Source organism: Elgaria multicarinata, chromosome 1 (assembly GCF_023053635.1).
Source record: "Elgaria multicarinata webbii isolate HBS135686 ecotype San Diego chromosome 1, rElgMul1.1.pri, whole genome shotgun sequence".
Taxonomy (NCBI): Eukaryota; Metazoa; Chordata; class Lepidosauria; order Squamata; family Anguidae; genus Elgaria; species Elgaria multicarinata.
The window spans coordinates 179,131,003-179,145,264 of record NC_086171.1 but is presented as its reverse complement, the minus strand read 5'-3'; the positions used below and the strand labels follow the sequence as shown (position 1 = coordinate 179,145,264).

The window sequence follows — 14,262 nt, the reverse complement described above, 5'->3', positions numbered from 1 at the left end:
AAGAAGTCGCTTTCACATGATGGCCATCTGAGAATGAGTGGGTTGGGCAGGAGGGGCTGTGGTTGGTGACAGCCTATATAGGCTCTAGTGCTGTAGGGAAAGTGTGGAGCTATAGGTGTGGATTCTGACAATAATAACCTAATGGGACCTACAGGAAGACCCAATAGCATAAGGGGGATTCTGGGGAGTGTATGGAAGCTTAGTTGGGAAAGGACAGTGGATAAAGTGAGTGCATCACTAAAAGGGTGATTATTGAGGCACATGAAGAGACTGGACATTTTATGGGAAAACTTTGGTATTATATACAATATTGAAAGGTTATTGTGAATATTTGTAGGATTACACAGAGTTGTAGTATTCTAAAAAGAATGAAAATTTCTTGCAGACTACTCTATTGAACTCTCATTCTCTGTATCCTGAAATATCAGAATTTCAGTACGTTATTAAGCTATGTAGGCTTCACCTGCTTCTGAGACTTAAAGTCCTTGATATCATGGGGAATGCAACAACTCTGAAATCCTGATGCAAAATATTTGCTGGGTATATAAGAGGGATTATTTTCAGTTTTTGAGGTTTCTTTTATGTGGCCCTAGCTTTTGTGGGTGCCAGAGGCTTCTAGTCTAATTCACTATGCCTTATGTTTCCCAGTTATACTGACAGATTCGGAGATCAATATACAGGACTCTCTTGGTCTTGGTAAGCTAGGAGCTCAAGCCGAGAAAGACCGACGGCTCAAAAAAAAGTGAGCATACCTACTTTAGTATTCGTTATTATGTGTCATTTACCTTTCCTTCCCCTGGGGAACATTGGTTTGATGACATTGGTCACTGAATCTCTGCAAGTTAGAGGATTCTGGGAAGTAATCTAGGACAAATCCTCAGTTCATATGGATCACAGAGCCTCGCCTGTTAGAACCACCTTCCCATATGATCTTAGAGTGCTCTAGATCTTGCCCATTCCTTTCTGTCAATTACACATTGCAGGGGAAGATTTTAAAAGTATCTTTGATAGAACTTGTTTATTGCTCATCTTCTCATCAAGGAATTTCTGAAAAGCTATTGAGGAGCTCCTGAGCAATTAGAGACCCAGTTTTATTTATTTATCTACTGCATTTATGTCATGCTTTTCTGACAGTTATTGTCTTCCAAAGCAGTTCACAACGTTAAAAAAAGAGACAGACTGTGCTATCAGGCTTACAAAGTTTAAGACCACTGTTGTATAGACTAGAGAGATGAGATACTCATAGGGTGGTTGCTTGAGTAGAACATCCTGTGGAAGAGAGAGAGGAATTTCCAAAGCTTCAAAATCCCGCCTTTTCAGTAACATTCTCTCCCCACAGTAAAACATGCCTCTTTGCATAGGTCTCAAAGAGCCTTTTCAGATGTTTAGAAACCTGGAGTTTTCCCCTCAAGTACTATACTCACATTAGACTATCTGATACCCAAAGGCTTCTCATGATCTGAACCTCAGCATAGGCCCTGATCCTAATGCCTCCCTTCCCATCTCTGCTCTGCCTTGCCCCTGAGCTTTCATCTCCCAAGCTGAGACACAAGCAAAGAGTTATTTAACCCCCTTCTCCCCTGTATGAACAGCAATGGAGGCTGATATTGCCTTTATGAACCTTAGCTGCTCAATCCCATTGCAAATTAAGGCACATATAGGTGGGCCAAACCGAATATTCAGCATTTCAGGTTCCTAAAGGAAGGACTTTTCCAACTCTGTTGTTGTTCATATTGGAAAGAGGGGTTTAAAAGAATCCTTTACCTGCACCTCAGTTTAAATGGGAGTGGGTAGCACCAATGTTGTTGGCTATCTCACTCTTGCTCAATTCAAAATACATTCCTTGTTAAAAATTAGTCACTGACCAGGGCACTACATCCAAAATGTGACCTGAAGCACAATATGATGTGTCACCTCACTCTCCTTTATTCCTCATATTGAGGCAGTAGCTAAATCCTGTTGTTTTTTCCTGTATAATATTGCCAGGATTCAATCATTTTTGTCTGTCTCTTCTGCCAAGACGCTTGTTCATGCATTGGTTATTTCTCGGTTGGACTACTGCAACCTTCTTCTCACTGGCCTTCCTTCTTCTCACATCAGTTCGTTGGTTTCTGTTCACCACTCTGCTGCTAAGATCATCTTCTTGGCTCACCGCTCTGACCATGTTACTCCACTTCTGAAATCTCTTCATTGGCTTCCAATTCACTTCAGAATCCAATATAAACTTCTCCTGTTGACCTACAAAGCTTTTCACAGTCTTGCTCCTTCCTATCTTTCCTCTCTCATCTCACACTATTGCCCCGCTCGTGCTCTTCGCTCCTCTGATGCCATGTTTCTCGCCTGCCCAAGGGTCTCCACTTCCCTTGCTCGGCTTCGTCCATTTTCTTCGGCTGCCCCTTACGCCTGGAACGCTCTTCCAGAACATTTGCGAACTACAAGTTCAATTGCAGTTTTTAAAGCTCAGCTAAAAACTTTTCTTTTTTCTAAAGCTTTTAAAACTTGATTTTGATCTTACTTTTATACTGTTAATTTTACTCTACCCTGTGCCTGTTTGGTGCATTCTCTTCACCTTCTTATTGTTTTATTATGATTTTATTAGAATGTAAGCCTATGCGGCAGGGTTTTGCTATTTTATTGTTTTACTCTGTACAGCACTACGTACACTGATGGTGCTATATAAATAAATAAATAAATAATAATAATAAGCACAATATGATGTCTCACACTGCGATGTGGGATGGCTTGCTATGTCTGTGTTTCTGTTTGCAAGACGTTTACATTTAACTTAATTTAATTCTCCCCCCCCATTTCTTTTCTTTCCCCCCCCTTTTTTCTTTTTTGCAAATAGGGCTGTTTATATACTACTGTACAAGCTGTGAACTGTGTAGGATTGCACAGCTAGCAAGGAAAATGTTATATTGCTTCTTTCTGCTTCTCCTTCCAGGCATGAGCTTTTGGAAGATGCTCGAAGAAGGGGCATCCCTTTTGCTCAGTGGGATGGCCCAACTGTAGTCTCCTGGCTAGAGGTAAGCCTGCCTCAGGATCTTCAGGTGATTAATGGTATCTACTGGGTGACCTAGCTCTTAGTATACCAACGTTTTTCTCCTTTCATAAAAGGTTCATTCATATCTAGGCTGGAGCCCAATGTAGGAACATTTGGGTAAGGATTGTCAACAGGGGTGAAAATGTTTACTCATGTAAAATAAGAGCATGATGCATTGCCCTCACTCTGAATTGTCTTTGTGACATCATGCCATAGCCAGATTGTTTTACTGTGTAGTTTTGCAAGGTCATTATGCTGACGACATACATGGTCTCCAAATCACTGGGATGAGTTCCCAAGAAGAATATGTGAACTGGCTGTAAACAGCAGCAAAAGTGAGCAGGGGGATTGGGAAACATTTCAGCCAGTTTCAGACAGAATATTTTCATGAGCGTCTGAGGTGCCTTATCTCATTCAAAGTTACATTTTGAAATATATGGCAAATGTTCAGTACTGAACAAGAATCTCCATCATGTGGTTTAAAATGTACTAATGAGAAAAATAAAGAACAACTGTATTTATTCCATAGTGCATGTTGTAGAGTCCCTTGCTGACATATTTGTGTGAATGCAGCACTTTGGAGTCTCTGAAGATAAATATGTATAAAATGTATATATAATTAAAGCATTTTAAATGCTGTAAATATAAAATACATATAAAACCTTTATCTATATATAGATATAACATTTTCCCAGTGTTTCTGTTTTGCACAAAGGAAGTACAGGCCAAAATAACTCACTATAACACATGATCCTTATGTCACAAAAATAAAGCATAGATTTTTTTTACAACATTGTTATTTTGAAAATTCAAATGATTTATATAACAAATCAAGTTCAAAGTTTTCAGGGCCTTTTTGGGGTCTGCTTTCTTATAATCTGTTACAGCTTGTAAATTTCAATTTTTGTGATTTCCTTGATAGAATGACTTTGGCAATGACATTGTGTTACTTGCTTCCCTCCCAATTTGCTGTTAACTCTTCAAAATTAATTGGAACAAACTAAGAGGATTTGCCCAGTTATTCCAATTATATACCTCAATATTGTTTTCAAGTAATCAAGTTGTCGACACACAATATACAGAAAATTACTTCTTGGATCTTCTTCAATGTTTTGCATCTAGTTTAACGTATATTTTAGCTAACATCTTTTGTAAACTGCCCAGAGAGCTTTGGCTATGGGGTATAGAAATAACAACAACAACATCTTTGGAGCTAAGTATCAAAAGTACAATATTGTACAGTTAACTTAAAGCAGTCTTCTTCCAATTTTGCACAAGGGAACAAATCATAGCCATTTGCCCTTCTCCCCATCTATACCTCATTTTCAATAATCATACTGCATTTTTTACCTCCCAATTACTCAACTTTGTTGTTACATTTGCCTCAAGAGGTGTATCACTGAGAAAAGTTAATTAGTTTTGCAGCACGATCCCTGTACATGTGTATTCAGAAGTAAGTCCCATTGGGTACAATAGGGATTACTTCCATATAAGTGGGTATAAGATTGCAGCCTTAATCTCACTTGTTCTTCAAAATCAGTGAACAAACTAATACTGTCATGCCACAGGACTCTGTTAAGACTGTGTTCAGATCATAGCTTTTCTGAGAAAATACGATCATTGCCTGTGATACACATGATCACATTATTGTGTCCTGTCTCAGTCTTGGTCCAGATGCTTTTGCAGAGGTTTTTTTAGTTGTATTTCAATAAACTCTGGAAAAGCCTAAACTAGCTTCTAGAACTGGCGCAATAAAGACTGTGTATGTTCTGATTTAGTAGCCATGGGACGTCTATTGGATAATGCCCATGATAAATAATGCAGTCTTCCATTGCCTGCAGTTTGGAAGTGTTTTTAAAGTTTTGTGCATTTGTTTTAGTACATGAAAATATAGGTGTGTATTTTAAAACAGGAAAAACTAACTTAAAAAGTGTGTGTGTGAAATTGGCTAGACCAGAAACCGTTTACTATTTGGTCTATTCAATTTTATCACTTTTATTTCCATTGGCCTAGGGGAAGCAGCTGCAGTAATAAAGGTGGAGGGGAACGCCTTTTAACCTTTCAGCAAAGGTCTCCTCTGCCTTCCTCTAAGTTGCTACCTCCTTCCCAATTTGCTGTTAACGCTTTTTACATCTATTAAGCCACCAACATTTGATCAAGGCTACTGGAAACCCCTTTCGTTGCTCCCCAGCAATACTCATCTGTAAACAGCACAGCAAAAGGCATTTTAACAATCTGATCCACCTGACTTGAGTTCGGTGTGAAAGCTTGAGTATCTGGAGATGCAAACATGAACTCATCTGTGGCCTTCTGTGTTGTAGCTTTGGGTGGGCATGCCTGCCTGGTACGTTGCAGCCTGCAGAGCCAATGTGAAGAGTGGTGCCATCATGTCTGCTTTGTCGGATACAGAGATACAGAGGGAGATTGGCATTAGTAATGCTCTTCACCGATTAAAATTGCGTTTGGCAATTCAAGAAATGGTGTCGCTAACCAGCCCTTCAGCTCCACCCACCTCAAGAACAGTAAGTGCTTTGTATTTTATTCTTGAGATTGGTCTGCCCTTCCCTATTTAATGCTAGAAAGCACCTGTTGCTTGCTTCACATGCAACCTGAAGGGCTGAAACCCAAATCCAGAGTCTTCCAGGGAAACAAAGTTGCAGGTTCAAGCTAGCATGTGACATGAGCGTTGTGGTCCCTATGTGTGGTAAGTCATGTGCCTCAGGGAAGCTATTAGAATTGATCCAAGAAAGCGAAGACTCTATTTCACCATTGTGAGAGTCAGTAGTCTTTGCTTCAGTAGTGGCTTATTTATTTTTGTGTGCTTGTTTGCTCAAGGCTGCTTCATCTTTCCCCCACCATTGTAGTGGCCAGTCGCCATTTTAAAACAGCCTTATGTAAGTTGCTAAAAGTGTAGTTCTGTCTGGTAGCAGTGCCAATGTCAGGTTTTCCCTGTGATCAGTGGAAGTAACCTATATCAAGGGCACTAGATGGGTTAACTCTCTTTGAAGAATACTTGATTCTCCGGAAACAGCCATATGTTTGCTTTGAGTTCCCTGTTTGCTGTGTGAGAAGTATCAGCAGGCAATATATATATGGAACAATACATACTGATATCTTTTTCTCTGTCCTTGTACTGAAGGAGCAGGAGCCACAACAGAATAGGACAGGAATAGGTGGCAAGCCGGGGAATTTGAAGGACATGGGATAGAGCAGGCAGTAGGCCCCGTTCAGAAGAGGTCTTAAACCACGGCTTTAACCACAGTGTTAAGCCAGAAAGCCGAGCCGTGTTCAGATAACACCTTAAACCACAGCCTTAACCATGGTGACTAAGGCAAAAAGTCTTATTCACCATGGTTAAAGCCGTTGTTTAAGGTGTTTTCTGAACACAGTGTGGCTTAACCACTGTGGTTAAAGCCGTGATTTCTGAGTGGGGCCAGTAGGCTAAAAAGCGAGTCACTGAGGGAACAAACAGGCTACTATTGCAGGCCTTTTAATATGAGAGATTCTAAAGGACTTTCCATCACCTCCAACCAGTTGGCTTGGTCCCCAAGTAGTCCATGTCTATCATCTGGAAGAAAGTGCTCTTGTACTTCAAAAGCCTCAAATGTTTTTTTTCTGAAGAAACTTAATCGATAGAGAACTCTGGTCATTTTTCTTTAGCGTAAATTGAGAATGACTTTTCATAGCATCGTCATTTCCACACCCATGGAAAACTATGTCCACTCACATGGGTAAATTTCAGATGGCTTGTTTTACTGACACTTCTTTCCTCTCCTGTTCATTTGTTTCATATTTTCACCCTAGTCATCTGGAAATGTCTGGGTTACACATGAAGAGATGGAAACTATGGCAACTTCAACCAAAACGGCAAGTCTTTTCTGTGTAAACTTTTCCCTTGCAAAATTTGTGCTTATGTGTCTGAGGTCCCTGCTAGCTCTCCCTCATCAAGACTGGCAGGGAAATCATTTTGCATCAGGTCAAAAAGATAAGGCATTTTCAGGAATATTCAGTGGTATACCTTTTTGCAGTATCGCTTTGATGAGAGGCTGATTCAACTTTGGCCTGGTGATTTGACTTGTTTGATATGAATAAGGAACTATTTTTGTTTTAGGCACTGTTAGTGTTGTTGAGGATTCATAACAATTGTTGTTGTAAGCCAGGGAATTCTTATTGTAAAGGTGTAGTATAAGTGACTAAACAACACACACACACACACACACACACACACACACACACACACACAGAGAAATGGTGTCCCTTTCCATCCAATAACAATGACCAACTTACTATTCAGAAAGCTAGCCTGTGTGCATGGTAATTGATTTGTTCTATCAAGTACTGGTGGGTGGCAGATGTGCAATTTGCCTAACTGGTATTTGTGATTTGGGACTAGTGCAAGTCAGTTGGAAAGTTTCTTTCTCTTATTTAAGCAGAGAAGAGTATTTATATATTATGGTCAAAATTCCTTACCCTGTGCCTGGGTTCGGATAAGAGTGAGAGGTATATTCACCTGTCTGATAGATCTTGGCAATTTGCCATTTATCTGTTTGTATGGTGATCACTCTCTTAGGCAACTAGCAGTTGTTCATTGGCACATGTCTGCAACATAGTCTTGTTTTGTATTTGCTACCCTGGGAACCTCGGTAGGGCAGGGTACATATTTATTTATCATATAAACAAACAACAAATATATAACATGTAGCTACTAGCATAGTTCACCCAGGTCAGCATTTGAGCAAAGCCAAACGTAACAGCACTACACTCACACTGTCCATTTTGATAGTCATTTAGGGATAGAAACTGTCAATCTCCAGGGAACTTCACCTGCTACCTTTCATCAATGCAGCACCTGTTGCTTATCTGTCTGGTTTTGAATATGCCTCTCTGCTTTTGTCATATAACATGTGATGCTGTCATATGCGGTCTAGACTTTTTCTACTCATTGCTGAGAGGCTCAAAATACTGACCCACAGCAAGATTGTCTAAAGTAAAAATGGTACAGGATAGGAGCTTCAGAATAAATTAACCCTCATGCCTGTACTATTGTGTGCAGTCCCTGTGTGAGAGTATCCTGATTATTTTGTTTGACTATGTGCAAGGTCTCTGCTTGTATCTGATATACTGTCGGGCCCTGTATGGTGATAACTCACTTTGCCTGTTGTTTTGTTGACATGCTGCATTGTTACATTTAGGACACTGAGGAGGGCAGTTGGGCACAGGTGAGACTCCTGCATTATCTTGTGTTTTATTCGCTGTACTTGGGAGCATGAAGCTATGTGAGTGGGTGGAACCCAGCAAAACTAAGTTTAGCAGTGACACTCAGAATCTGCTTATATCACCTTGCTTTTTTGAGCACTTGTTTCTCTAAGCTAATTCCTGAACATGTATCACTGGGTGATCAATGAAAACAGATGCAAAATACTCTTAAACCTTTTTACATTTCTCTCTGGTTATTAATACCTTCCTCTTATCTTCAAATAGGAAAAATAGTATTAGTATAGAGATATCTCATTCTTGCTCCTGAGACATTTTAAGAACCCCTCATCTACTTCCATTAGGACTATAACATATAATCCTGCTGTATTGATTCACTGCTGTTTCTCATTTTAATTTTAGTATTATTTGTTCCTAGCTATATTTTGTACTCCTCTAAATCTTCTGTTCCTATGCAAAGACAGCAAATACCTGTGGCCTCATATATTTCCCTGTTTGGCCAGTAAAAGGCAGGCTTAATACAATCTTTGTATATATGATTCTCTGCCACTAGAAAGTCTAAAAGCAGATGCAGGGTAGAGCTAGATTATACAAGAGTAGTTACCCAGACTTTAGAACCCAAGCCCCTCTGTGTGAACTCCTTGGCTTATTTTAAAGCTGTTTTATTTCACTGGTTAGCATGTATAACAGACTCCACAGTAAGATCCATTGGCCATTACCTCCAAATAAACTGATATGAAAGGATCCCTGCACAATAATTTTCAGCATTATTCCTTGTAAAACTGTGTGGTATTCTGCCCAAGGGCCTGAAAATGGAGCACAAATGCTGTCTTTTTCATTCATAATTAAGGTTTCCGAAATATGCCATACTTAATATAATGCTGCTTGATCCAGGCCAGCAGCCAGTGTTACATTCAACAGCAATGTGAGAATGAGCACCTCTAAATTTCAAGGCCCAGAAGTGCCCATTTTTGTGGTTGTCATATCAGTAAAGAGCTACTGTGTAGATTTTCTACAAGCTATCTTCTCTCTCTCTCCAAACACACATGCACACACTATGGAGTGTTGTATAAAACTGAAGGGAACGTGTGTGTGAGTTGTTATAATTGCCAGTTGTATGTCAAAATATATATTTGAAAAAATACTTTCCAAACTATACCTCTGATTTTACAATTGTTGGTTTCAGTGGGACTATCCCATGTAAATGGTAATTGAATATCTGCATTAGAATACTACCTGGAGTGTATCATTGTGATATAATTATTGCATATGGTAGAATATATCATTAGCTTTAATAATAGGGTATTTTCTACATTATTACTTTGCTGGTCTTGTGACCGTAAATAAAAATTCATATATATATATACATCATTACTAAAATATTCTAAATGCCATTTCTGAGACATCCAGACAGGATTGTGTCAATGCTTCTTTTACATTATCCTTTTTACTTTCACAGACACTGGCATATGGGGACATGAACCATGAATGGATAGGAAATGAATGGCTTCCTAGTCTAGGTCTCCCACAATATCGCAGCTACTTCATGGAGTGTCTTGTGGATGCACGAATGTTGGACCATTTAACTAAGAAAGACCTTCGAGTGCATCTGAAGATGGTGGACAGTTTTCATCGGTGAGTAAATTTCCTGAGGACATGTGTAGTGTTCTTTCATCTCAGCAGAGCGGAAGCCTTCTTGTAACCAACTTAGAGTTGATTGTTACACCCCTTTTTCCCTGTGTCCCCCCTCCAATTGATCCCACTTAAATTTGTCTAGTTAGTTTTTTCTTTTGGAAAGAAGTACACTGATGACAGGCATGGGGCAGGTTGTTAGAAGTTGGAATTCATTTGCAGGGTTTTCCATAAGGACTAGAAATCCGAGAGTTTACTGTACTGAGGCCAAAGAAGGATGAATTGGATCCAGGTTGACTACCAGCCAGTGCAGGACTATCTTTTGCAGTACAAACTGCACGATACGTTTACAAAATAAAATCGGCAGTCTTGGATCTAGACCTGATTGGCAAATTGGTATGAAGAGATGTTTCTGTCGGGACAAGTGATTGGGAGAACAGAAATACATTTTGGGTTGTGTGATTATACATTGTTACAGTGCATTGCTCAAGTTGTGTTTCAAATGGTGAGAGGAGTTTTGATCTGAAATATGGCTTGTAGCGAGTGCTGTATTGTATTGTTGCAGAACAAGTTTGCAGTATGGTATTATGTGCCTGAAGAGACTGAACTATGATAGAAAGGAGTTGGAGAGGAGGCGGGAAGAAAGCCAGCATGAAATCAAAGGTAAGTAGCAATGTAGAGATCTGCTTATGGCAGGCTGCAAAAGAACCATCCCATGAAATTGAGCTCTTGATGCCATTTTCCTTCCTGCTTCATGAAATTGAGTTGATGCTGTTTACAAAGTCAATATTTGCGAGTCATGGAGAGGAGATGTTGGTGTCTCTTCTGCCTCCATTACTTCTAGAGCAGCTTTCCCCAATGTAGTGCCCTCCAGATGTGTTGGACTACAGATGTGTTAGCCATGGAAGCTACGGACGTATTAGCCATGGAAGTTTTAGACTAACCCATTTGGAGGGCTCCCAGTTGGGAAAGGCTGTAGGAGGCTTTTCAATCATTGACTTTTCAGCCGGGATCTTATTTCCTGAATTAACTACTTCCTCTTTCACTCTCCCAAATACCTACCTTGTTTTTCATCTAATCCAGAGAATTCTGGTATCTTGGGGTACAGAAAACCTCCGAAGTCTCATTCACCAAAGTGTTGATTTGAAGGCAGAACTTCAGTTGATAGTTCCTTCCCCCAATCTAAGAAAAATCCATTTTTTTAGGGCTATCAACCAATTCAATATTTGTAATTATTTATATCTTAGTAAGTCAAGTAAATTTTGATACTACCATAATTTCCACATTAGTGACTTTTTAGGACATTGAAGGATGGGCATAACCGAAGAATATAGAAAGCAGGTTCATGGCTTTAGGTGTTACCTAAAAAGAACAGCTTGGGCCCTGGCTATCTAACAGGAGCACCTTGTACCACAAGAGCGTACATGAACACTTTGTTCTTCACTAGAAGCCTTCTTTGATGTCTTCCTGGCACCTGAAATTAGGCTTGTGGTGACCTAGGTGAGGGCTTTCTTTGTTGTGGTTCTGGAATGTCCTCCTCAGAGAAGCTTGTCCAGCTTTGATGTCTTATCTGGGCCAGGTGAAGATTTTTATTTGCCAAGGCATTATGCTATATTATAGTTGGTCTTAGTTGTGTGGTTTTATCATGTCCTCTGTTATATTTTCTTGACTCCACTAATCTTTTTCTCTTTTTTTTGTCATTTCATACAGTCCATTAATTGAGTTTTATTGTATTTGGTTTTTGCTGTGTTCTTCATAAGTTTCAATGAATTTACCAGTTGGCATGCCATGGCTACATAGTTAGAGCACTACCCTTCCATGTTCTGCTTTCCATTTTCTTTCTTCTGGGTTCTCATCAGCTCTAAAAATTTGACCATCCTGTGTTTGCTGTACATATGAACATATTAGCATGTACTGTGACTGCTAGACTTTGGGCGATGGCGTTTACTTTCCCAGGAAAATAAAACTTTATGAACTGTTTGTTTACACAAGGTGGACTATCATTTCTTACCCTTGTGGACTTGAAAATGATATATCCATCAAAGTGCTGGGATTGGGTTTTTTTCTTGGTTTTCTTTTTCTTTTTGGTCTTAGGCAGTTTATGGGAACATAAATATTCTCAATGGTAGTTTTATTTATTTTAATATGTGACTTCACTGTGTTTTAGATGTGTTGGTCTGGACCAATGATCAAGTAATTCACTGGATTCAATCCATTGGACTAAGAGAATATGCCAACAACATCATTGAAAGTGGAGTCCATGGAGCGCTCATAGCTTTGGATGAAAATTTTGATTATAATAGTCTGGCTCTTGTGTTACAAATACCCACTCAGAACACTCAGGTAGGGAGAACTGTTTACACTGATGTTTTCAGAATGATGGTTGTATATTTCTTTCTAAACATAGCTGAATCTTGGTATGTGACGTTAGTGGAATTTATGAGGACATGAAAGAATTTTTTTTTTTAAAAAATAAAGAATATGTTCATTTAAACCAGTATGCTTTTAAAAATGGCACAGTTCCTATCAACTTGGATGTGTTTTTTATTAGTGACAGCTGATATCTCTAAAACAGGGATGGAAAACCTCTGGCCCGCAGGACTGATCTGGCCTGCAGAGGCTCCCCAACTGGCCTTTGGAGGGCCCCTCCTCACCCCCTCCCTCCCAAGCTAGCAGGAAGAGGAATTCCCACTGTTCACTCCTAGCAGTGACTGGATTCCCCGTGATGCCTTCCTCACCTTCCCAAACAAGCTGACAAGTGCTGCACAAAGCTGGGGACTTGGCTGCAAGTGTTGGCTGAGTCCGTTTCTTCATAGAGAGAGAGGCGCAGAAAAAAGGAAAACGGGTGGTCGTGGGGAATAGATTATGTCATGGAGGGAGCCCCCATGCTCTAAAAAGTGGGGATGCTACAGCTTCCCCTGACTTGGTAAGCCACTTCCTCTATGCATTCCTTTGGTTTAATCCATCCAAAACATACCCAAACCTCTTCAGCCCAGCCCCATCTATGAAAGGTTTTCCTGTGTGTCATGATAGCTAAATGGAACCTCCAGTTTCTCAGGCAGAATGCCAGACACTATTGCACTCACACCCTCTGTATACGCTTCTCTGTGGCATTTGTCTGCCCACTGTTAGACGCAGAACGCTGAAGTAGGTGGAGACAAGTGACTTGGCCTACTTCATGTGTTATTTTACTAGAACCCTGACATCTACCAGTGGGCGTCAGGTGGGAGCCCTACAGGGTGATGGGTAAAGTCAGATGCAATAAGTTGGCTAATCTATTGCACTCTTTGAGCCATACATTGGAATAAGCTGCATCTACAAATACAAATCTACATCTGAGTTACTACAGATCTGAGATTCTAACAACCTGATTTAGAAGGGGATATAAAGTTGCTTTGTTGTTCCATAGTGATAAAGCGGCTTGATAGCTAGTATTCGGTGGCTTTGCTAGTTTAGTGTTCACATCAGTTTTTTCCATTTGGTAGATCGTTACTGTTGGCTTATCTCGTGTTGTTTCCAGGCACGACAAGTGATGGAGAGAGAATTCAACAATCTGCTTGCCTTGGGCACTGATAGGAGGCTTGATGATGTGAGTACAAAGTACTATCCTCTGACTAAATCATGCTGGGAATTTGAGAAATTTTGGGCTCATACTATTGGCTAAGAAACTGATGAAGCAAATGGAGTACTGGAAATAGGACCTGGCATTGCAGTTATCTTCTGTGAAGGAATGCCTTAGCACTTACATTTTGTGCAGGAACAGTGGAAGTGGGTATGCTAAGTTAGGGAGATTACAGGTTGCAAACAGACCTGGGCCCTGGTAGAAAACTGTGTGGTGGGTGGAGCTGGCAGTGAGACCTTCTCATGTCTTGTGGGAGAAAGGATTCGTGTGTTAGTAGAGCCTATCACATTTGCTTTTTTTTTAAATCTGCAAGAAAATTCTTCTTGACATCATGCACTAGGGCATTAGCCCCATAAATTTACTGGTCTTTTGGAAGTCCAATATAACATTGCTGTGTGGATGTACCTATTTTAGTTTAGCTTTAGATCTCTTTCAGTTGAACAAGACTAAATTAAAATCTGATTAGCCGCATGGCTTTGCATAAATTTAAATTCCTCCCACTAGTCAAAATGGTGCAAGTCTGTCTGCAGACAAAGCCTCGGTCTGTGGGCTATGGAATCTACTCCCTAAGAAGTAGTAGGAACCATATATTTTCCAAACTCTTCTGGACAAAGCTCTGAAGACCAGTGATGTTGGAAACACTCCTGCCTTCAGCTGGGACCTCGTAGCACTCCTTTTGTCCTTACTACTGTGAACCAAATTCCACGAGGTGTGGAGCTGCTCTCCTTGTCAACAGCATGATGTCTTACTA

General features: G+C 40.1%; 1 protein-coding gene across 1 annotated transcript in view; it reads left to right on the top strand.

Moving 5' to 3' along the window:
• The window catches only part of PPFIA4 (PTPRF interacting protein alpha 4), a 145,175-nt gene that overhangs the window by 115,935 nt on the left and 14,978 nt on the right, over positions 1–14,262 (top strand). Inside the window, exons 20-28 of the mRNA XM_063144338.1 lie at positions 649–742; positions 2,945–3,026; positions 5,365–5,565; positions 6,848–6,910; positions 8,236–8,262; positions 9,717–9,892; positions 10,455–10,552; positions 12,057–12,232; positions 13,410–13,478. Coding sequence (XP_063000408.1) covers positions 649–742; positions 2,945–3,026; positions 5,365–5,565; positions 6,848–6,910; positions 8,236–8,262; positions 9,717–9,892; positions 10,455–10,552; positions 12,057–12,232; positions 13,410–13,478 — 986 coding nt within the window. The remainder of the gene's footprint in view (positions 1–648; positions 743–2,944; positions 3,027–5,364; positions 5,566–6,847; positions 6,911–8,235; positions 8,263–9,716; positions 9,893–10,454; positions 10,553–12,056; positions 12,233–13,409; positions 13,479–14,262) is intronic.